At 41.5% G+C, this 23,369-nt stretch overlaps 1 protein-coding gene across 1 annotated transcript in view; it reads right to left on the bottom strand.

The window, feature by feature from the left end:
- Positions 1-229: 229 nt before the first annotated feature.
- LOC307064924 (phosphatidylinositol 3,4,5-trisphosphate 3-phosphatase TPTE2-like) overlaps positions 230-23,369 on the bottom strand; it is a gene marked incomplete at both ends in the record, with an annotated part of 90,162 nt that continues 67,022 nt past the window's right edge. The window contains 5 exons of the mRNA XM_079721631.1: positions 230-356; positions 4,592-4,662; positions 5,959-6,057; positions 17,282-17,373; positions 23,164-23,269. Coding sequence (XP_079577757.1) covers positions 230-356; positions 4,592-4,662; positions 5,959-6,057; positions 17,282-17,373; positions 23,164-23,269 — 495 coding nt within the window. The remainder of the gene's footprint in view (positions 357-4,591; positions 4,663-5,958; positions 6,058-17,281; positions 17,374-23,163; positions 23,270-23,369) is intronic.

The following is a 23,369-nucleotide window of genomic DNA, read 5'->3' as shown; positions in this document are numbered from 1 at the left end:
TTATTTCTGAGTCCTTAAGTGACAACTGACGTTCCTGTGTACTGTTTCAAATTTATCTCAATACAAATGAAAACTGTTACTTCTTTCAAAAAAAACGATTGCCATTGACATTCTCCCTTGTATATATTTAATACAGTTCTCAAGGATATATGTGTATATATATATATATGTAAATACATCAGCAAGGAAATAGGTTTAATAGGTAGCACGGATTGGGAAGAACATGATTCTAGCCAGAAGGGGAACTACAGTTGGTCACGTCATCAAAATAGACCTCGACTGCAAACTCTGGATGGTAAATTTTCCATGTTTTTGGTTTGTGGGGATTATCCAATTCACTTCTTGAAAGATAAAGCCTAGAATAGAAAAAAAAATTACATTTTATTGTAGGACTAACAGAAAAGCCATGCTGTAGGACACCCTTGTTAGAGCTTTAAAAAAAAAAAGCCTTGCTGGCCACCATCAGTCTCGACCCCTCCTCTGCATCTAATTAGCTTTCAAAGACCAGCTCTCCCACTTTCTCTCTTAAGACACAAAAATATCATGACCTTCAGTAAGAACGTATCACTGATCCTTTTAATAGTGCCTTTTATGGAATGAACATCTATATTTAATTTCTATATGTGATAAAGCAGACTAGATGTATATTACAACCCAGTAACAACAAGTGTCTTTTAAATGATGAAGTTGGCATTTTGGGTAAATTAAGTCGCATAATAAAAACAGCTTTACCAAGGAGTATGGACATTCACACGTTAAATCTTCAGAAAGTATAAAAGTGAGGAGAAAAGTGATCTAGCATGTTGCTTCTCTACTAGGAACATGGTGTTTTAAAGGAAAAAACTGTGCCCTTTAGCAAGAACCACTTTTGAGAAGTAGTACCAAATGAAGTTCCACCTCGATGTCTATTTGAGGGACTTCGCTCATGTTATAAGTCGCAGTTTTCTGTCTGGATACATCCAGGGGACAAATTGGTAAAAATGTTCCATCAAATCCAAAGTTCACTCTATCAATATCCACTAAATGTGTGTGCATTGTAGGTGTTTAGTCTAGGTTTTTATTTACCATCACCTTAGTGGACTTGGGGTGGGATTAGATGCAGTCTACATTTGAAGAAAAGGCTAGGATTGTATGTCATGGGAACTGTCAATTCATGCCACATACAATCATAACCACTTCTTCAAAACTCTTCTGTATGGTTTTTTGAATGTTATCTTTCCTTTTGTATTGAATGGTATGGTGATACCAACCTCAAATTTTCAGCACCACAGAATAGAAGACGTGGAGAACTTCTAGATTCAGGAATGAGTTTCAGATATGATAGAGGTTCTTTGGAATACTCTTCAAATCAATTACTTTTTAAAAATAGATTACCCGATTTAGTTATAAGAAAATCAGTTTTAAATGGGAGACTATTACTGATTTTTTAAAAGCTGTCCTCACTGATACTTACTGTGTCTTATAACTTCTGCCCTAGATGTAAGTGTGTCAACTCGCTTTTAAACTAGCTGAAGCCTCCCTGGATGACACCTTCCTGTGGCACAGAATTTGGTGTTGGTCAGTCATCAGTAAATCCACACGTACTGAGGACCTGCCATATTCAAGGTACTGAACAAACTCATATTAAACTTTCATGGGAGGGATTTGTTGCCACACTCAAGATCTGCTTCTAGTATGTTTTATAACACAGTCCTATGGCATGGACCTTGAGGATAATGCAACAGTGGGTCTCAAGAATAGCCATATTTTTACAATCAGAGAAGAAAAGGAATCCAAATCGGAAAAGAAGTAAAACTGTCACTATTTGCAGATGACATGATACTATACATTGAGAATCCTAAAGATGCTACCAGAAAAGTACTAGAGCTAGTCAATGAATTTGGTAAAGTAGCAGGATCCAAAATTCACAGCAATGTCTTGATTCCTATACACTAGGGATGAAAAATCTGAAAGAGAAATTAAGGAAACACTCCCATTCACCACTGCAAACAAAAAGAATAAAATACCTAGGGATAAACCTACCTAAGGAGACAAAAGACCTGTATGCAGAAAAATGTAAGACACTGATGAAAGAAATTAAAGAGGATACAAACAGATGGAGAGATATACCATGTTCTTGGGTTGGAAGGATCAACATTGTGAAAATGAGTATACTACCCAAAGCAATCTACAGACTCAATGCAATTATCAAACTACCAATGGCATTTTTCACAAAACTATAGCAAAAAATTTCACAGTTTGTATGGAAACACAAAAGACCCCAAATAGCCAAAGTAATCTTGAGAAATAAAAACGGAGCTGGAGGAATCTGGCTCCCTGACTTCAGACTATATGACAAGGCTATAGTAATTAAGACAGTATGGTACTCACACAAAAACAGAAATACAGATCAATGGAACAGGGTAGAAAGCCCAGAGATAAACTTACACACATATGGTCACCTTATCTTTGATAAAGGAGGCAAGAATATACAATGGAGAAAAGACAGCCTCTTCAATAAGTGGTGCTGGGAAAACTGGACAGCCACGTGTCAAAGAATGAAATTAGAACACTTCCTAACACCATACACAAAAATAAACTCAAAATGGATTTGAAACCTAAATGTAAGGCCAGGCACTATAAAACTCTTAGAGGAAAACATAGGAAGAACACTATGACATAAATCACAGCAAGATCCTTTTTGACCCACCTTCTAGAGAAATGGAAATAAAAACAAACAAAAAATGGCACCTAATGAAACTTCAAAGCTTTTGCACAGCAAAGGAAACCATAATCAAGTTGAAAAGACAACCCTCAGAATGGGAGAAAATATTTGCCAATGAAGCAACTGGCAGAGGATTAATCTCCAAAATATACAAGCTCAATATGAAAAATGAAGCTCAATATCAAAAAAACAAACAACCCAATCCAAACATGGGCAGAAGACCTAAAAAGACATTTCTCCAAAGAAGATATACACAGTGGCAACAAACACATGAAAGAATGCTCAGCATCACTAATCATTAGAGAAATTCAAATCAAAATAACAATGAGGTGTCACCTCACACCAGTCAGAATGGCCATGATCAAAAAATCTACCAACAATAAATGCTGGAGAGGGTGTGGAGAAAAGGGAACCCTCTTGCACTGTTGGTGGGAATGTAAATTGGTACAGCCACTATGGAGAACAGTATGGAGGTTCCTTAAAAAACTACAAATAGAACTACCATATGACCCAGCAATCCCACTACTGGGCATATACCCTGAGGAAAACCATAATTCAAAAAGAGTCATGTACCACAATGTTCATTGCAGCTCTGTTTACAATAGTCAAGACATGGAAGCAACCTTAAGTGTCCATCAACAGGTGCATGGATAAAGAAGATGTGGCACATATATGTAATGGAATATTACTCAGCCATAAAAAGAAATGAAATTGAGTTATCTGTAGTGAGGTGGATGGACCTAGAGTCTGTCATACAGAGTGAAATAAGTCAGAAAGAGAAAAATACCGTATGCCAACACATATATATGGAATCTAAAAAAAAAAAAAAGTCACTATGAACCTAGGGGCAAGACAGGAATAAAGACACAGCCCTACTAGAGAATGGACTTGAGGATATGGGGAGGGGGAAGGGTAAGTTGTGACAAAGTGAGAGAGTGGCATGGACATATATACACTACCAAATGTAAAATAGATAGCTAATGGGAAGCAGCCACATAGCACAGGGAGATCAGCTTTGTGACCACCTAGAGGGGTGGGATAGGGAGGGTGGGAGAGATGGAAGCTTAAGAGGGAAGAGATATGGGAACATACGTATACGTATAACTGATTCACTTTGTTATAAAGCAGAAACTAACACACCATTGTAAAGCAATTATACTCCAATAAAGATGTTAAAACAACAACAACAAGAAAAAAGATGTGGCACATATATACAATGGAATATTAGCCATAAAAAGAAACAATCAAGTTATTTGTAGTGAGGTGATTGGACCTAGAGTCTATAATACAGAGTGAAGTAAGTCAGAAAGAGAAAAACAAATACTGTATGCTAACACATATATATGGAATCTAAAAAATTGGTTCTGATGAACCTAGGGACAGGGCAGGAATAAAGACAGACATAGAGAATGGACTTGAGGACACGGGGAGGGGGAAGGGTAAGCTGGGAAGAAGTGAGAGAGTGGCATGGATTTGTATATACTACCAGGTGTAAAATAGCTAGCTAGTGGGAAGCAGCTGCATAGCACAGGGAGATCAGCTCGGTGCTTTGTGTCCACCTCGAGGGGTGGGATAGGGATGGTGGGAGGGAGATGCAAGAGGGAGGGGGTATGGGGATATATGTATACATATAGCTGATTCACTTTGTTATACAGCAGAAACTAACACAACATTGTAAGACAATTATACTCCAATAAAGATGTTAAAAAAATAGGCATATTTTTAAAATAATCAGATCACAATAAGGAAGGCAATGAAGAACAGTGACTCAAGGATTTTTTGGTTTCTATAAATTGGGCTTATGGCAATTAGCAAAAGACTTGTCATTACCTCTTACATAAACATTCGAGACTAAGCTGTTTCTACTGGATTATACCATAGCCATACCTGTTATTTTGTATAAATGACGTATGGAACCAAAAGAAAAATGGACAGTTGTCATAGTATTTAGGAAGAGCCTAAAAAGACATGGTAAAAACAAAAATTAGTTCTTAGTTTCCATTTTACTGTGAAAAATAATCTTTCCAAAGGGATTAAAATCCCTTCCTTTATTCATCTGTACATTCATCAAATAACTGCAGCTATTGAATATGCAGCACTTACCGTCAACATTATACTCAAGACACCAAGACAGAGACTTTGAGAGATTGCTGTTCCTTTCTCTCGCCATTTCTAGCAAAATTTTTAAGGACATGTATTTTCTCTATGATAGATATTTATAAATTTAGACACTGGTCTTTTAATCTCGTTCGGATAGTGCTAAACGGAATCTACTAAGTACCTATGTCTATTTCTGCCCCAATAATATCATCCGTTCCTACAAGGAGCAGCTACATTGGATAATTAACCACGATTGATGATGATAGAAATACCTAAGATTTCTGAAAGTGCTTTCATCTCATGACCCTTGACAATCACAAAGGCCAGGTATCACCAACATCCCCTTAGCTAGTGCCCCTACACCAGTGCTTCTGCTTAGAGACCACTGATTCAGAGAATTCAGACTGGCTCCGTTATTCAAGGGGAGCTATCCCAGCCACTTGCTTCAACACATGTACCATTTCAAACTTAGTAAATTCTCCGCCAACAGGGAGAAAGCAGGGGATGCAGGAGGGCACAGGAAATAAGCTTTAAATTGAGCAAACACAGTTATACGTTGGCGGATCTGGTTGATGATTTAATAGGAAAATGAAACTATTGGGGCTTAGAAATTTGCTATATACAGAATAATCAGACAAACATTTGATAAATGGTAACATCAATTATACTGTAATGACAATGGCAGATATTATTTTTCATAAATATTGGATTAAATATGCTACTTTAAATGAATTATACATCAATTGAGAGGAAAGCAAAATCTCCCTCACTTTAACGTATTTTATAAGTTATGGGGAGCAATGTGTTTTAAAGATACAAACCAAAAATATCACTGCTATGTACTTTATACCTTGGGGTTTTTTTTTGTTTTTAACATCTGGGTTTTTGTATTTTTTTCTTATTTGAAAATTAATACATGCAAATTGTATATAATTTAGAAAACAAATGAGCAAAAATATATTTAATTACATATTTTCTTTTTACAAAAAAATTCGATATAGAAATCTGACTTGTTTCATCTCCCCATCCCTGACTAGGGGTTGACATCTCCTGTCATCTCCCTTGTTGGGAATTGTAGCAAAGGAAATCCCAAACCAGAATCATTCAGAAGACTAGACAAGATTAGCAGCATAGATTGTTTCTTGATTACTCACCGAAGAAGAAGAGAGAAATTTCACTTTCACCTCATCATACAGAGCTGGACAGTTGGATAGATTAATTATTACTCTGTCTGTTTCAGCATCATGAACCATCTGTGGATGAACACATGGAATTCAGAACTATAAACTTAACTGATAATGAGACAACAGTGAAGTTCACGTTCACTTACTGAGGCTTCTTCTATTTAATCATGTACTCTTGGTCTCATAGCCCAATGACTACATGTATAAATGTTAATATTTATTTCTATAAAGTTGCAATACTGGTAACATTTTTAACAGGCCATCGTGGTTGAGGGTTATGGTGGAACACTTGAAAAGCAAGGTATTCAATTTTCTATTAGACTTTAACCAAGTAAACATTAGTGTTGAATGTGTGTCACCTAATTTTCATATGTTGGGAATACATAAGAAGCTCAATTTTAAAGCTAGTAGGCGTATTTAAAAAGCAATGCCTAGTTGCTCACATTTTATCAAAAATGTGTTTGCTGATGGGATCCTAGGCCTTGTCAGTAGCAGACTGCTGGATGGAGTGACCAAAGGTAGGCCAAGTTTCTGGAATGAACGACTCTGAAGCTATACTGATTATTTGTTACGGATACACCCTTGTATGATAATGACCCCCACAGTGAGAAAGGTCTGTGCTAGGCCCTGTGAAAAATACAAAACAAAGTGAAGACTCCGTTGATGCTTCAGGGAGTAAAACACATCAGGAACAATAGCAGAATAGCATAGAACTACGTGTTAAGCTGTATGATGAAGAGTAAGGGTGCAGCTGTGTGCTTCAGGGAGGCTAACAGGCGTAGAATGAGAAAGTGTCACCGAGGAGGTAGAAACTGAGATGGGCGTGGAAGGATTTGTATAAATGAAGAGGAGCACTGAGGCGGGATCCAGATGGTGGAGTAGGAAGATGCTGCCACGGACACTCCACAACTACAGCTACGTGTGCAACAGCTCTCCTTGAGAAAGACCTGAAGACTAGCAGAACAGCTCTCCTACAACTAAGGATATAAAGAAAAAAACACATTGAGACAGGAGGAGGGCAGAGATGTGGTCTCAGCAGGACCCATACCCCCAACACGGCTACCCCCAAGTGGGAGGGGACCTCAAGAACACGGAGGTTCTCCCTAAGGAGAGAGGGGTTTGAGCCCCACATCAGGCACCCCAGCCCTGGGGACCTGCACCAGGACAATGAGCCCCCAGAACATCTGGTTTTGAAAACCAGCAGTGCTTGTATCCAGGAGAGCTGTAGGAAACCAAGACTCTGCTCTTAAAGGGCACACACACAAATTCACTCACTTTGAGTCCCAGGACAGAGGCAGCACTTTGCAAAGTGCCCAGGCCGTATGTGAAGTACATTCATGAACTTGAGGGTGAGTGCCAAAGGGGGGAAAGAAACGCCTCTGGGCAACAAAGTGCTGGTGGGCATCATTTAAAAAATTCTCCTTCTATCTAGGCTGGCCCAGCACTGGCAGGTGCCATTTCAAACATTTGCCATCTACCTTGCTACCACCACTCACCCCAACACCAGCATTCCCCTGCAGACCTTTCCTGCCCAAAGCAGCTCCTCCCAGCTGGCACCCCTCCAAAGCAGCTGCCACCCTGCCATATCCAGCGGGAGTCCTTGGCTGGTTATAGTCCCCCTCCTCCCAGGGTGGGAGCCAATCCCACTCACAACTGTACCTGCAACTGTTGTGGTTGGGCCCCACAGCCAGCCACACTGGGGCCAGCCTTGTCCACCAGTGAATGTGCAGCAGCTGGGGCCAGGCCACACAGGCAGCTGGCTTGGGGGCCAGCCCCTTCCACCAGTGTGACTGCAGCAACTGTGGCACCATACAACAGGACGGGCACATGCCGCCCACACAGAAAACATCCCTGGCTCTGGTGACTAGCAGGGATTGCTCTTCTGGGCCCCACAGGAAACCACCTACAAAACCTTCTTCAAAACCAGAAGATGTAGCTAATCTACCTAATACACAGAAACAAATGAGGAGACAGGAATATGTTCCAAATCAAAGAACAAGACAAAACTTTGGGATAAGAACCAACGAAATGGACATAAGTCATCAACCTGATAGTGTTCAAATACCCATAAAGATACACACCAAACTTGGAAGAAGAATGAACACAGTGAGAACTTCAACAAAGAGATATAAAAAAGAACCAATCAGAGCTGAAGAATACAATTACTGAAAGGAACAATACAGTAGATGGAGTCAAGAGCATATTAGGTGCAAAAGAATGGAAAAACAACTAGTGATGTACAAGGGAATCCCTATAAGACTATCAGCTGATTTTTCAGCAGAAACTTTACAGGCCATAAGCGAGTGGCACAATATATTCAAAGTACTGAGAGGGAAAAACTTACAATCAAGAATACTCTATCCGGCAAGGTTATTGTACAGAATTGAAGGAGGTATAAAGTTTCCCTGACAAGCAGAAACTACAGGAGTTCACCACTGAACCAGTCGTACAAGAAATGTTAAAAGGACTTCTTTAAGGAAGAAAGAAAAGGCCATTACTAGAAATCAGAAAACATGTGAAAGGAAAAATCTCCCTGGTAAAAGCAAATGTAGAGTAAAGGCAGTGGATCAACCACTTACAAAGGTTATAAAGTTTAAAGACAAAAGTTGTAAAATCAACTATAACTACAATAATTAGTAGGTATACAAAATCAAAAGATGTAAAATGTATCAAAAACATAAAACATGGAGTGGGGGGAGTAAAAATGTAGAACTTAAGTAATCAACTTAAAATAGACTGCTATACACATAGGCTGCTATACACGAACCTCAAATTAACCACAAACCAAAAACCTAATATTGAGAAAAATTAGAAAAAGGAATTCAAACATAATGCTAAAGAAAGTTATCAAATTCCAAAGGAAGACAGCGAGAGAAGAAGGAACATAGAAGAACTGCAAAAACAACCAGAAAATAATTCACAAAATGGTATTGAGTACAACCTATCAATAATCACTTTAAATGTAAATTCTTCAATCAAAAGACATAGGGTGACTGATGGATTAAAAAAAAAAAAAAAAAGACCCATCTATAGGCTGCCTACAAGAGATTCACTTCTGATCTAAAGACACACACAGACTGAAAGTGAAGGGATACAAAAAAATATTCCATGCAAATAGAAACAAAAATGTGGGGTAGCAATACTTATATTATACAAAACAGACTTTAAAACAAAGGCTGTAGGACAGCCACATGTAAAAGAACATTCTCTAACACCATGTACAAAAACTCAAAATGGATTAAAGACCTAAATGTAAGACTGGATACTATAAAACTCCTAGAGGAAAACGTAAGCAGAACACTCTTTGATGTAAATTAGAGCAATAATTCTTTGGATCTGTCTCCTAAATCAAATGAAACAAAAGCAAAAATAAATGGGACCTAATTAAGCATATAAGCTTTTACATAGCAATGGAAACCAATGACAAAATGAAGAGACAACCTACTGAATGGGGAAAAATATTTGCAAATGATATGACTGATAAGGCGTTAATATCCAAAATATATAAGCAGCTCCTACAACTCAACATTAAAAAAAAAAAGGCAATTAAAAAATGGGCAGAAGACCTGAATAGAGATTTTTCCAGAGAGGACGTGCAGATGACCAACAGGCACATGAAAAGATGCTCAACGTTGTTAATCATCAGATAAATGCAAATTAAAACCACAATGAGACATCTCCTCAAACCTGTCAGAATGGCTATCATCAAAAAGAAGACAAGCCTCTTCAATAAGTGGTGCTGGGAAAACTGGACAGCTACATATAAAAGACTGAAATTAGAACACTACCTAACACCATACACAAAAATAAACGCCAAATGGATTAAAGACTTAAATGTAAGACCAGACACTATAAACGCTTAGAGGAAAACATAGGAAAAACACTCTGACAGTCATGAACCACAGCAAGATCTTTTTGGACCCACCTCTTAGAGTAACGGAAATAAAAACAAAAATAAACAAATGGGACTTAATTAAACTTAAAAGCTTTTGCGCAGCAAAGGAAACCATAAACAAGATGAAAAGACAACCCTCAGAATGGGAGAAAATATTTGCAAATGAAACAATGGACAAAGGATTAACCTCCAAAATATACAAACAGCTCAAGGAGTTCAATATCAAAAAAACAGGGCTTCCCTGGTGGCGCAGTGGTTGAGAGTCCACCTGCCAATGCAGGGGACGCGGGTTTGTGCCCCGGTCCAGGAGGATCCCACATGCCGCAGAGTGGCTGGGCCCGTGAGCCACAGCGGCTGAGCCTGTGCGTCCGGAGCCTGTGCTCTGCAACAGGAGAGGCCACAGCAGTGAGAGGCCCGCGTACCGTAAAAAACAAACAAACAAACAAACAACAACAGTGCAGTTAAAAAATGGGCGGCAGACCTAAATAGACATTTCACAAGAAAGACATACAGATGGCCAAGAGGCACATGAAAAGATGCTCAACATCACTAATTATTAGAGAGATGCAAATCAAAACTACAATGAGGTCACCTCATGCCAGTCAAAATGGCCATTATCAAAAAATCTAGAAACAATAAATGCTGGAAAGAGTGTGGTGAAAAGGGAACCCTCATGCACTGTAGCTGGGAATGTAAATGGATACAGCCACTATGGAGAACAGTACGGAGGTTCCTTAAAAAATTACAAATAGAACTACCATATGACCCAGCAATCCCACTACTGGGCATATACCCTGAGAAAACCATAATTCAAAAAGAGACATGGGGCTTCCCTGGTGGCGCAGTGGTTAAACATCTGCCTGCCAATGCAGGGGACATAGGTTCGAGCCCTGGTCCGGGAAGATCCCACATGCCGTGGAGCAACTAAGTTCGTGCACCACAACTATTGAGCCTGCGCTCCAGAGCCCACAAGCCACAACTCCTGAAGCCCAGGCGCCTAGAGACCGTGCTCTGCAACACGAGAAGCCACCGCAAAAGAGCCCGTGCACCGCAACGAAGAGTAGCCCCTGCTCACTGCAACTAAAGAAAGCCCATGCACAGCAAAGACCCAACACAGCCAAAAAAAAAAAAGACGTACCACAATGTTCATTGCAGCACTATTTACAATAGCCAGAACATGGAACCAACCTAAATGTCCATTGACAGATGAATTGAATGGATAAAGAAGATGTGGCACATATATACCATGGAATATTACTCAGTCATGAACAGAAACGAAATTGAGTTATTTGTAGTGAGGTGGATGGACCTAGAGTCTGTTGTACAGAGTGAAGTAAGTCAGAAAGAGAAAAACAAATACCGTATGCTAACACATATATATGGAATCTAAAAAATATATGTATATGGTACTGATGAACCTAGTTGCAGGGCAGGAATAAAGAGGTAGACATAGGGGCTTCCCTGGTGGCACAGTGGTTGAGAGTCTGCCTGCCGAGGCAGGGGACACGGGTTCGTGCCCCGGTCCGGGAAGATCCCACATGACGCGGAGCGGCTAGGCCCGTGAGCCATGGCTGCTGAGCCTGCGCGCCCAGAGCCTGTGCTCCGCAGCGGGAGAGGCCACAACAGTGAGAGGCCCGTGTACCGCAAAAAAAAAAAAAAAAAAAAAAAAGAGGTAGACATAGAAAATGGACTTGAGAACATGGGGTGGGAGGGCAAAGCTGGGGCGAAATGAGAGTAGCATCGACATACATACACTACCGAATGTAAAACAGTTGGCTGGTGGGAAGGAGCAGCATAACACAGGGAGATCAGCTCGGTACTTTGCGATGACCTAGGGGGTGGGATGGGGGGGTGGGAGGGAGGCTCAAGAGGGAGGGGATATGGGGATGTGTATGCATATGGCTGATTTGCTTTGTTGTGCAACAGAAACTGACACAGAATTGTGAAGCAATTATACTCCAATAAAGATTAAAAAAAAAAAAAAAGACAACCAATGTTGGCAAGGATGTGGAGAAAAGGGACCCTTCATACACTGTTGGTGGGAAAGTAAATTGGTGCAGCGACTGTGGCAAACAGTATGGAGGCTTCTCAAAAAACCAAAAAATAGAACTATCATGTGACCAAGCAATCCACTCCTGGGTATGTATACAGAAAAAACTCCCACTAATTCGAAAACATACATGCACTCCAAAGTTTATAGCAGCATTATTTACAATTGCCAAGATATGGAAGCAACCTAAATGTTCATCAACAGATGAATGGATAAAGAAGATGTGGCATATGAGTAGTATTCCACTGTGTGATAGATAAACATATACTTTATATATATAGATATATATATAGATATATAGATATATATATACGCACAAACACACACATATATATCACACAGTGGAATACTACTCAGCCATAAAAAAGAACAATTTGCTATTTGCAACAACATGGATGGACTTTGAGGGTATTATGCTAAGTGAAATAAGTCAGAGTAGGACAAATACTGTATGATATCCTTTATATGTGGAATATAAAGAATAAAACAAACTAGGGAATATAACAAAAGAAACAGACTCACAGATATAAAACAAACTAGTGGTTCCCAGTGGGGAGATGGACGTGGGGAGGGGCAAGATAGGGGTAGGGGACTAAGAGGTACAAATTATGTATAAGATAAATAAGCTACAAAGATATATTGTATAACACAGGGAATATAGCCAATATTTTATAATAACTGTGAATGAAGTATAACCTTTAAAAATTGTGAATCACTATGTTGTACATCTGTAACTTATATAATATTGTCCATCAACTATAATTCAATTTAAAAATCCCCAAAAATAAAACCAATTTTTAAAAACAAAGGCCGTGGGAGTTCCCTGGTGGCACAATGGTTAAGAATCTGCCTGCCAATGCAGGGGACACGGGTTTGAGCCCTGGTCTGGGAAGATCCCACATGCCGCGGAGCAACTAAGCCCATGCGCCACAGCTACTGAGCCTGCGCGTCTGGAGCCTGTGCTCTGCAACAAGAGAAGGCCGCGACAGTGAGAGGCCCACGCACCATGATGAAGAGCGGCCCCCACTCGCCGCAACTAGAGAAAGCCCTCGCACAGAAACGAAGACCCAACACAGCCAAAAATAAATAAATAAAAAAGTTTAAATAAATAAAAAATAAGTAAAATTGCATCAAAAAGAATAAAATACTTAGGAATAAGTTTAACCAAGGAAGTGAAAGACCTGCACTCTGAAAACTATGTCGATGAAAGATGTAAATGTGACACAATTAAATGGAGAGGTATACTGTGCTTATGGATTGGAAGAATTCATATTGTTAACATGTCCATGCTACTACCCAAAGCAATATACAAATTCAATGTAATCCCTATCAAAATACCAAGAGCATTTTTCACAGAACTAGAATCCTAAAATTTGTGTGGAACCACAAAAGACCCCAAATAGCCACAGTAATCTTTAAAAGAACAAAACTGGAGGTATCCGTTTTTCTGACTTCAAACTATATCACAGAGTTATAGTATTCAAAACAGTATGTTACTGGAACAAAAACAGATACATAGATCAATGGAACAGAATAGAGAGGCCAGAAATAAATCCACACACTTATGGTCAATTAATCTACAACAGAGATGACAAGAATATACAAAGTGGAAAAGACAATCTCTTCAATAAGCAGTGTTGGAAAAACTGGACAGTTACATGCAAAAGAATGAATCTGGACCACTACCTTACACCACATATGACAATAAAGTTAAAATGGATTAAAAATTTGAATGTAAGACCTGAAACCATAAAACTTCTAGAAGAAAGCATAGGCAGTCAGCTCTTTGACTTTGATCTTAGCAATACCTTTATGGATCCGTCTCCTCAGGCAAGGGCAACAAAAGCAAAAATAAACAAGTGGGACATCAAACTAAAATGCTTTTGCACAGTGAAGGAATCCTGCAATAAAATGGAAAGATAATCTATTGAATGGGAGAAGATACTTGTAAATTATGTATCCAATAGGCGTTAATATCCAGAATATAAAAATAACTCATAAAACTTAAAAAAGAAACATCAAAACAAGAAACAATCCAATTGAAAAATGGGCAGAGGACCTAGAGCAGACATTTTTCTAAAGAAGACATACAGACGGCCAACAGGCACATGAAAAAATGCTCATCATTACTAATCATCAGGGAAATGCAATTCAAAACCAGAACATCACCTCATACCTGTCAGAATGACTATTATCAAAAGGACAAAAAATAACATTGGTGAAGGTGTGGAAAAAAAGAAACCCTCTTTCACTGTTGGTGGGAATGTAAAATGGTGCAGCCACTATGGAAAACAGTATGGAGGTTCCTCAAAAAATTAAAAATAGAACTACCACATGATTGAACAATTCCACTTCAGGGTATTTATCCAAAAAAAACCATCAACAACAACACTAATTTGAAAAGATATATGCACCCCTATGTTCACTGTAGCATTATTTACAATAGCCAAGATATGGAAGCAACCTAAGTCCATCAACAAAGAAAATGTGAGGTATATATGTGTCTGTATATATATATATATATGCACATGTATGTATATATGAATATTATCCATACAAGAAGGAAATCTTTCATTTGTGACAATATGGATGGACTCAGAAGGTATTATGCTAAGTGTATTAAGTCAAAGAAAGACAAATACTGCATGATTTCACTTACATGTAGAATCTAAAAAACAAATGAACATAAAACAGAAGCTGACTCATAGATACAAAGAACAAACTGGTGGTTGGCAGGGGATAGGAGGATGGGTGAAATAGGTGAAGGGGAATAAGAGGTACAAACTTCCAGTTATAAATAAGTCATGGGGATGTAATATACAGAATAGGGAATATAGTCAATAATGTTGTAATAACTTTAAATGGTGACAGATGGTAACTAAACTTATCGGTGATCATCTCATAATGTATATAAATGTCAGATCACTATGTTGTACACCTGAAACTAATATAATATTGTATGTCAATTATACTTCAATTTTTAAAAAAGAGGAGCTCTGTAAAGAGAATCCAGTTCAGACAGGGGACTGGGAGGGCAGGGCTGGAGGAGGGGAAAGAGGGGAAAGACCAGCAAAAACAGGAAACAGAAATTAGAGTGTTGTGTTCCAAGGGCCAGAGGGGACCCAGTCTACCTGGCATGGAGACAGCAGGCCACGTTACTAATGCGAATAAGCTCAGGTATGATAGGGCTCTATCTTGAGAATTCAAGACCCAGGAAAATAGGAATGAAGTTGTTGAAGATTAGAGTGGAGCATTTCCTAGGTGATAAAGTTGGGCTGGTAATGATCACATCTAACATTTATTTAGTGATGTATAACTCACAAAGCAACTTCACATATATTATCTAATTCAATCCTCACAACACTTGAGATGTAACCTTTATTTTACAGATAAGAATACTGAGCCAAAAGGACTTCCCTGGTGGTCCAGTGGTTAAGACTCCACGCTTCCACTGCAGGGGGCATGGGTTCAATCCCTGGTTGGGAAACTAAGATCCCGCATGCCTCACAGCCAGAAAAAAGAAAGGATATTGCGCCAAAGATATTAACTAGCTTTGACCGTGGGTACACAGTGTGTCTTCTGCTCTAGCTACAGCTTTTTACACTGACAGCAGTATTTCAGGATGCATATTGCAGGACCCTATATACTGCCCTGTATAGGAGAAAGCTAAGGAAAGGAGACCACTGGAGAAGTCTAGGCATGAGCAAATGAGGTCCTACACCGGGTAGTGGAAATGGGGACAGGAAGGGAGCGAGTGAAGAGAGATTCCAGTGGTCTCATCAGCAGGAATTGGTGACTGACTGGATTTAGGGGCCACGGGCAAAGAGAGAATCAAAGGGCTTCCCTGGTGGCGCAGTGGTTGAAAGTCCGCCTGCCGATGCAGGGGACACGGGTTCGTGCCCCGGGCCGGGAAGATCCCACATGCCGCAGAGCGGCTGGGCCCGTCAGCCATGGCCGCTGAGCCCGCGCATCCGGAGCCTGTGCTCTGCAACGGGTGGGTCACAGTAGTGAGAGGTCCGCGTACCGCCAAAAAAAAAAAAAAAACAAAAAAGAGAGAGAATCATAGATGATACCAGATTTGAAAGTCTGAGTAAGAGAATGCTGGTGCCATTTGCAGAAGCAGATGAAAAGTTCATTGGATAAATTTGGATTGACAACTGTGTTTGAATTGCTAGGGTAAAGAATGCCCACATTGCAGCTCCTGCGTCTACCCCATGTATGGGGCTCATACATATGTGTCAAGTGAATGAAAGAAGATATTATAGTTTAAAGGAGGGGAATGGATGTGTAGAACCAAGAATAGAGTATGTGTGGAGATAAGAACAGAAAGCCAGGGATGAGGCCTGGGGGGAGTGCCCCCTCCCGGGGGTCAGGGGAGTAAAAAGAAGGAAGAGGAGAGGTAATAGGAGAACTAGAGACCAAAGCCTGAGAAAGAATCTTAAAAGTTTATATTTCTGGGCTTTCCAGGTGGCGCATGGTTGAGAGTCCGCCTGCCGATGCAGGGGACGTGGGTTCGTGCCCCGGTCCGGGAAGATCCCACATGCCGCGGAGCGGCTGGGCCCGTGAGCCATGGCCGCTGAGCCTGCGCGTCCGGAGCCTGTGCTCCGCAACGGGAGAGGCCACAACAGTGAGAGGCCCGCGTACCGCAAAAAAAATTAAAAAATAAAAGTTTATATTTCTTACACCCATGAAGGAAGCTTTCCTGTTGCTCCAGGAAAGGTTTGTAGTCTTAACCTTTTCTTCAGCCTTTGAAAAAACTGACTATTTGGTCCCAAAGACATTCCTCCCCGATCCATACACCCCTGCGCTGCTTCTCACTGTGCAGTCCCATAGGATAGCTGAGTTAGAATCACTTGAGACCTTGCCAAGTGTAGAGATTCCTGGGCCCCTTTCCACATTTCCTGAATCACACTTTGGGGGTATAACTTAGGAATCTGCATCTTTACCAGTCTCTAGGTGATTTTCATGCACATTAAAATTTCAGAATCAGTGCCATATAATAAAAATGACCAAGAAGAAGAGAATATGGCTAAAAGTGACAGATCCATGAATTTAAAACTCTGATAGATTCCTGGGAACATGCTTGGCATTTGTGGAAAAGTGAAAGGCAAAGCACCACTCTGAACTGAAAATATATTCTGGAAAACTATTTCCCCTGAACACTATTTTGAACAATAAATTTAACTCTTGACTCAAATCCAAACCCAGGGACACCAAGTTGGATGGTAACCAGAAAGCAACACAGCCTCTCCCTGTGGTGAGGGATGGTTTGGGGAGGGCCACATGCTGATTTGACACTGAGATTTAAAACAAACACTAGAATTTTCAGTTTCTATGCTTTCTCTTACCCTACAGTTTTTGGAAGCAGAACAGAAGAAGACAGGCTGTCCTTGCATTATTATTTGTACTTTTAGATCATTTCCATTGCCTTCTCCAACACCTGAATGAAATTAAAAAGTTAGGCTGGTTAGAGCAAAGATCAAAATGTCTCACCAATTAACAATATGGATTAAAAAGAGAAAAAATTATCCCAGCTAACAGTGTGTCAATATTGAATCATTTGGGCTCTTGCATGGATTTTGTCTTTGAAAGACAAGGCTTCAAGTTCAGTTCTGTCCCCTAAAGCAGAATTTATGAGGCTGGAGAAAAAAAAAAAAAAAGACATTGTTCAGCTTCTAAAATTTAGAATCCCATCACTTCACCTTCATAGAAAAAAAAAATTAGGGAAGGGGATGTGCAACCTTTCTTGTTGATGTGTTGCTTTCTTCAGACTTCTAATTGTGATGTTTCTCAATAATAAATAGTCTAAATTCCTCTTGCGCTAGTTTAAATCCAGTTTATGGAAAATATAGGATAGCTGTATCCCAATGTTCCTGCTATGTTCAGCATATATTTACAGACAAATGGTTTCTTCCCCTTTCTTTTTTCAATTTAATTGACCCACTTACTTCAGCATTTCATGAAAGGGCTGGTTTCTCAAGCCTCCAAATAATTTTTCCAGCTTTCCCTTCCACCCTGCATATTTCACTTAAATACGCACAGAACTAGAGGTACAGAACTAAAACAAATATTCTCATAAAGTCATATAACCATCACTCTTAACTGTTACATTCAGTTTGTTCTGTGCTCATTTAACCTTGTTCTCACTGACACAACGTGTCCTGAGGAATCAGGCTTTCTCTGCCTCAGTTCCCTCTGTCCCACCCACCTGCAGAACTTCGACGGATGTCAACCAGAAGTCAGTGAAAACGTAGAGCTAAACGAAGTCAGACACTTCTCACGTGACAGGAAAAGGGCATTGCTTTATGAGCTTAAACTAATTCCCACACATTTTAAAACTTTTTAAATAATTTAAGTATATTTGCACGATTTACAAATAAAAGGTATAAAAGGCATGAAGTGAAAAGTCTCCATTTTCCCTATCTCCCACCTGTTTAGTTCTCCAGCCCCAAACAGATAACCCCTATTACTAGTTTCTAGTTTTTTATGCATATATAATCAAATATGAATATATATTCTACCAGAGGTTTTATATATGTATATACACACGAACAAATATATTCTCCTTTTGTTTTATAGAAATTGTTGCATACCACAGCACTGTCCTGTACATGCATTTTTCAACACGTCAAACATTTTAACTTATTACTAAGGAACAAGTCAAATGCTACAGCTGTTTCAAAGTACTGCACATTTATGGGCAGATAAGGAATGATGAAATGAATTTACAAATAAATACAAAACAGGTCAATAATCAGTTGCATTCTGCTAGACACAACTAACTTATTTGCATTTTTATGTACAAAAATTATTTGCATTATTATCAGTTTTCTACCACTTAGAGTTGTAAAATAGCTTAAAGACCATGAGAGGTGAAGGTAACCCTGGAGGTAGGCCTAGAGAAGACACTGCCCATTTCAGAATCTATCACACTTTTTCCTGACAGTCTGCTGTGATCATCATCTCAAAGGAAGATTATTCTTTAGGGGTTTTTTTTTTTGTTGCTGTTCTTCCATTTGAAACATACTCCTTTGTCTTCTCATTTTGTTTACCTTTCTCTGTCTCTATGAAATTAAGTGAATCAGTTACCTATCCCAGTCTTGAAGGCGTGCCCTTGTGCAGGACTATGTAGTCTGCGTATGCTCAGTGGCTTTGGTGGGAGAAGTGAGCACAGGTCCCATCTGCCCCTGGGGTGCGGTGGCAGCCAGCACCTTGGTGGGAAGCGGGGCTGGAGATGGAGGGGCTAGAGCCGGAGCCAGGTGCGACCCTGTGTGTGACACACGGCCGTCTCCACCTTGGTTTGGGATGCAGCAGGGGCTCAAGGGTTTGGGGCTGCACTTCTGTGCTGGTTTTACATTTTCCCCACTGAGCACCCTTGGTTAGAGGCTGGGTCAGGGCCGGAGGGGTTGGTGCCTCACTGCTGAGCTGGTTTCCTTCCCGCTGGCGGTGTCAGTCCCTGGCCTGGAGTAGTTTCACTCCTAAATGTGGGCAGTGACCGAGCACTGGCCAAGGCTGCTTTCTCCCTGGTCAGAGTGTTCAGGCTGCTGCGTCTGCCAGGATGGGGGTATAAGCAACCACTCACTCTCTGAGTGAGGGCTCAGTGGTGTACAGCCTCCGCTGAGCCCCACTGGCTTTCAAAACAGCTAAGGGGACTCATCCTCCTGGTGTCAGACCCCAGGGCTGGAATGCCAAATGTGTGGCTCAAACCCCTTGCTCCCCAGGGAGGCTCCCCAAGCCCATGACACCCCCCTCCACGTCTGGGTGCCCCACCAAGGGTGCAGGTGTCGACCAGATCACTTCTCCTCCCTTCCTACCAGACTCCATGCGGATTTTTCTTTAAAGCTTGGGCCGTAGAAGGGCCTTTCTGCCAGCCTCCAGGTAGCTCCACAGGTAGTTGTATTTTTGATGTGTTCATGGGGGGAGGTAAGCTCAGAGTCCTTCTACTCCGCCACCTTGATCTCCCTCAAAGGGGATAATTCTTCTTCCAAAAGAAGGCTGCTGTCATTGGCTGTGGCCTGCTTATTTACGTGGGTGCAGCAAGAATTTTGGCGGACCAGGCAGGCCTTCTTAAGTGGGCTCTGCCAGCCGAGGCCCACACCGTAAGAACAGCTGCAAAGGGCACAACTTTCTGTCCGGAAGCCTCTATGAGGATCTCAAATTCGACTTTTAAAATCCTCTATTTTATGTTAGCCTGAGATGAGGAAACCAAACCCATAAAATTCTCCACCAGTTTTCACCTACAGTACTTATAAATTTGTGTTAGTTCCTCTGTTCTCTAGATCTGCACTTTACAGTTTTAACTAAACAGTATCTCCACAGAGGTGAAGTAAAATTCAAAAATGAAGACAGAACTCACAGTCTTCGGATATGATATCAGACTGGGACAATATATGAAATGCTAGAACTTATTAAAACCATTTTTAAGCTTAGAAGTTTGAGAAACTATTCCTATTTTCATTGTTCACGTTAGAGAAATGCATCGAAACTCCATCAGACTAAATGCCTTTTTGTCCATTTGGAATAGTTTAATACTCACAGAGGTTTGTATAGATACTGTTATAGGGTTACCTCGGAGATACTGTGTGTTCGGTTCCAGACCACTGCAATACAGCGAATATCCCAACAAAGCGAGTCACACAAACTTTTTTGCTTTCCCAGTGCATACAAAAAGTTATGTTTACACTAGACTGTAGTCTATTTAGTGTGCAATGGCATTATGTCTAAAAAAATGTACATAACTTCATTAAAAAATACTTGATCAGGACTTCCCTGGTGGCGCAGTGGTTAAGAATCCGCCGCCAATGCAGGCGACACGGGTTCGACCCTGGCCCAGGAAGATCCCACGTGCCGCAGAGCAACTAAGCCCACGAGCCACAACTACTGAGCCCGCGCACCTAGAGCCGGTGCTCCGCAACAAGAGAAGCCACCGCAACGAGTAGCCCGTGCACCGCAACGAAGAGTAGCAACTACAGAAGGCCCGCGAGCAGCCACAAAGACCCAATGCAGCCAATAAATAAATACATAAAATTCTAACACAAACCATTAAATAAAAAAAACTTGATTGCCACATTGCTAAAAAAAAAAAAAAAAAAAACTACTCACCATCATCTGACAACTCAGAATTGTCACAAACCTTTCATTTTTTTGAACAAGTGCAACGTCTGCGAAGCGCAATAAAGCAAAGAGCAATAAAACGAGGGATGCCTGGATTCCCACTGTTAACCAAGAGGACCCTGAGGGAGAGGATACACTCAGGTACAAAACAGGCTCTCACGCCACCAACTTGGTTTTAGAGCTGAGTTTCAATTACCTAGAGGAGGACGCTGCTCCACCAGCCACCTGGGTGGCCTCTCACACTGCACTTTCTGCAGGAAACGATGGGGAGCCAGGCACTGCTGTCCCTTCCCACCCACCAGCTGCCGGACAAGCCTGGCTCTACCCTGGGGATGTCCGAAGGCAGATGGTGTTCTGAGCGAGGCTCCACTCCAACCCTGTCCCTCATACGTGACACACACACGTCACAGTCAGAACGGACCTCCTAGGGCACTCTGCAGCCCACAAAGCCTTCGCACAGTTGCTCCTTTACACACACAGGCAGCCTCCTGCTGGAACAGGCTGTGTTTCCAGGGTCTGCCTGCACGACGCTTGTTTGGAAATCTACACCAAAATTTCCCACAGAAACCACGCTGCTGGGCTGAAGTTTCTTTCCAGAAGCCAGAAACCCATGCAATCTGCTCGTGGTAACTCTCACAATTCCTCACCCCTGCCAAGAAGTGGCAGCGATGCGGGCATTTGGAGAAGAAGGGAGAAATATGTAAATAATTTGGAAAAAAGCATTTTATATTTTAACTAACAACTGTACTTTTTTTTGACTATGCAGTTTTTACATATATTCTAAAGGGTTCTCTTATTCCTGAATAATTGGACGAAGCGTTAAAAAATACATGTCTAGATCTTACTTTGCGGGACTCCTCAGAGGGCTAAAAGCAACAGGCTGTCCGGGTGGACGCCAGCGCCCTCGCCCCGCAGCCAGGCCCAGGACAGGCCCGGCACTCAGCACCGCGCCTCGCGCTCCACAAGCTGGCTGTTGCTTTAGGGAATCAGGAGCATCACCTCCTGCTGCGCCTCTGGCACTGAGTGAGGCCCCATCCCCTCCACACTGAGGGGTCCCTGTTTCCACCTCCCTGAGGGTGAGCTGTACAGGGAAGCTAGGCGGGTGACAGAGAAATAGAGACATGGCCTTGAGGCCCATCCCTCTCCCTTCCTTTTCTTTCAAGTGCCAGAGGTGGACGATCTGACCAATATCTCTGCCTCTCGGGGCGACGGCAGGTCCCCTCTTCCTCCTTACACTCCCGAAGCAGGCATCGTCAGCTCTTTTGAAGTTTATAGGACTTTTACTCTAGGTAAGAACTGGTCACAGCTAGGGGGCTGAGAGAGTGCCCCCCAGAGGCCAGGTTTCTCCCAACCCTTTTTTGTGTTCCTGTAGGTTCAGGTAGGGAAGACCTAAGTGCTGTTCTCCTAGGAAGCTGTCCAACACTGTGGTCAGCTCTTCATCTGTGTACCTTCCTCTCCTCTGCTTACACGCAGGGGCTCCTGAAGGGCAAAGAAACACGAGCAGGGGGCCTGGCCCAAAGCGGTTCTCAGCAGTTATTTGCAAAAGAATTTGTGGCAACAACATTCATTTGCTGTTCGGGTATTTAAGACATCCTGATGGGGTTGCTGGGGGAGAGGGGACGATGGGGGAAGAGGGCGGGGAAAGGGAGCGATCAGGAGACAAGAGAAAAAAAAGGTTTCTGAGAGGAGTAGGAGAGAAAACGATACAGGGATGCATCTCCCAAGACAAACCCTGAACCAGAGACGGGCGTGAGAAAGAAGTGGTCTCCGGGTCCCAGGGGACCTTCCCTCCCTTTGATCTCGGAGGTTCTACTCTGAAAAGGACACCCTGAGCTGAGGCCAGAGCAGCAATGAGAACAGGAGAAAGGGAAGGGGGGATGGAGCCCCCCAGATTGGTGATAGGAAAGGAAAGGAGAGGACACCTAAGCAGTGGTAACGTGGCCACAGCAGCGCTGGGCTGATGGGCAATTCCAGGGGGAGGGGTTTGTACCGGAGGCTACACAAAAAGACAGCTATGCGTTGGGGTTGTCTCTGCACATAACCATGAGAAAACCCTCCCGAATAGCAAGAACATTGGCCCTCCTGCCAAGTCTCCAATTATACATAAAGCACTTACCACGAATTGAATAAATAATGATTGTTTTCATCGTGAGTTTCTTCACTGGAGGAAGAGTCAACTTGTAGGTATTTTTCACCATTGCAAAATATCCAACAAATCTGTTCTGCAATACAAAAGAAGTCTCGATTTAAGTGAAGGTAAAAAGTCCTGATTTGTTTAAGGAAAATAATTGATGAAGGAAACATTGATTGGGTGCCATTATG

The sequence above is a fragment of the Hyperoodon ampullatus genome (assembly GCF_949752795.1).
Source record: "Hyperoodon ampullatus genome assembly, chromosome: 16".
NCBI lineage: Eukaryota > Metazoa > Chordata > Mammalia > Artiodactyla > Ziphiidae > Hyperoodon > Hyperoodon ampullatus.
This window is presented reverse-complemented; position numbering and strand designations above follow the sequence as displayed.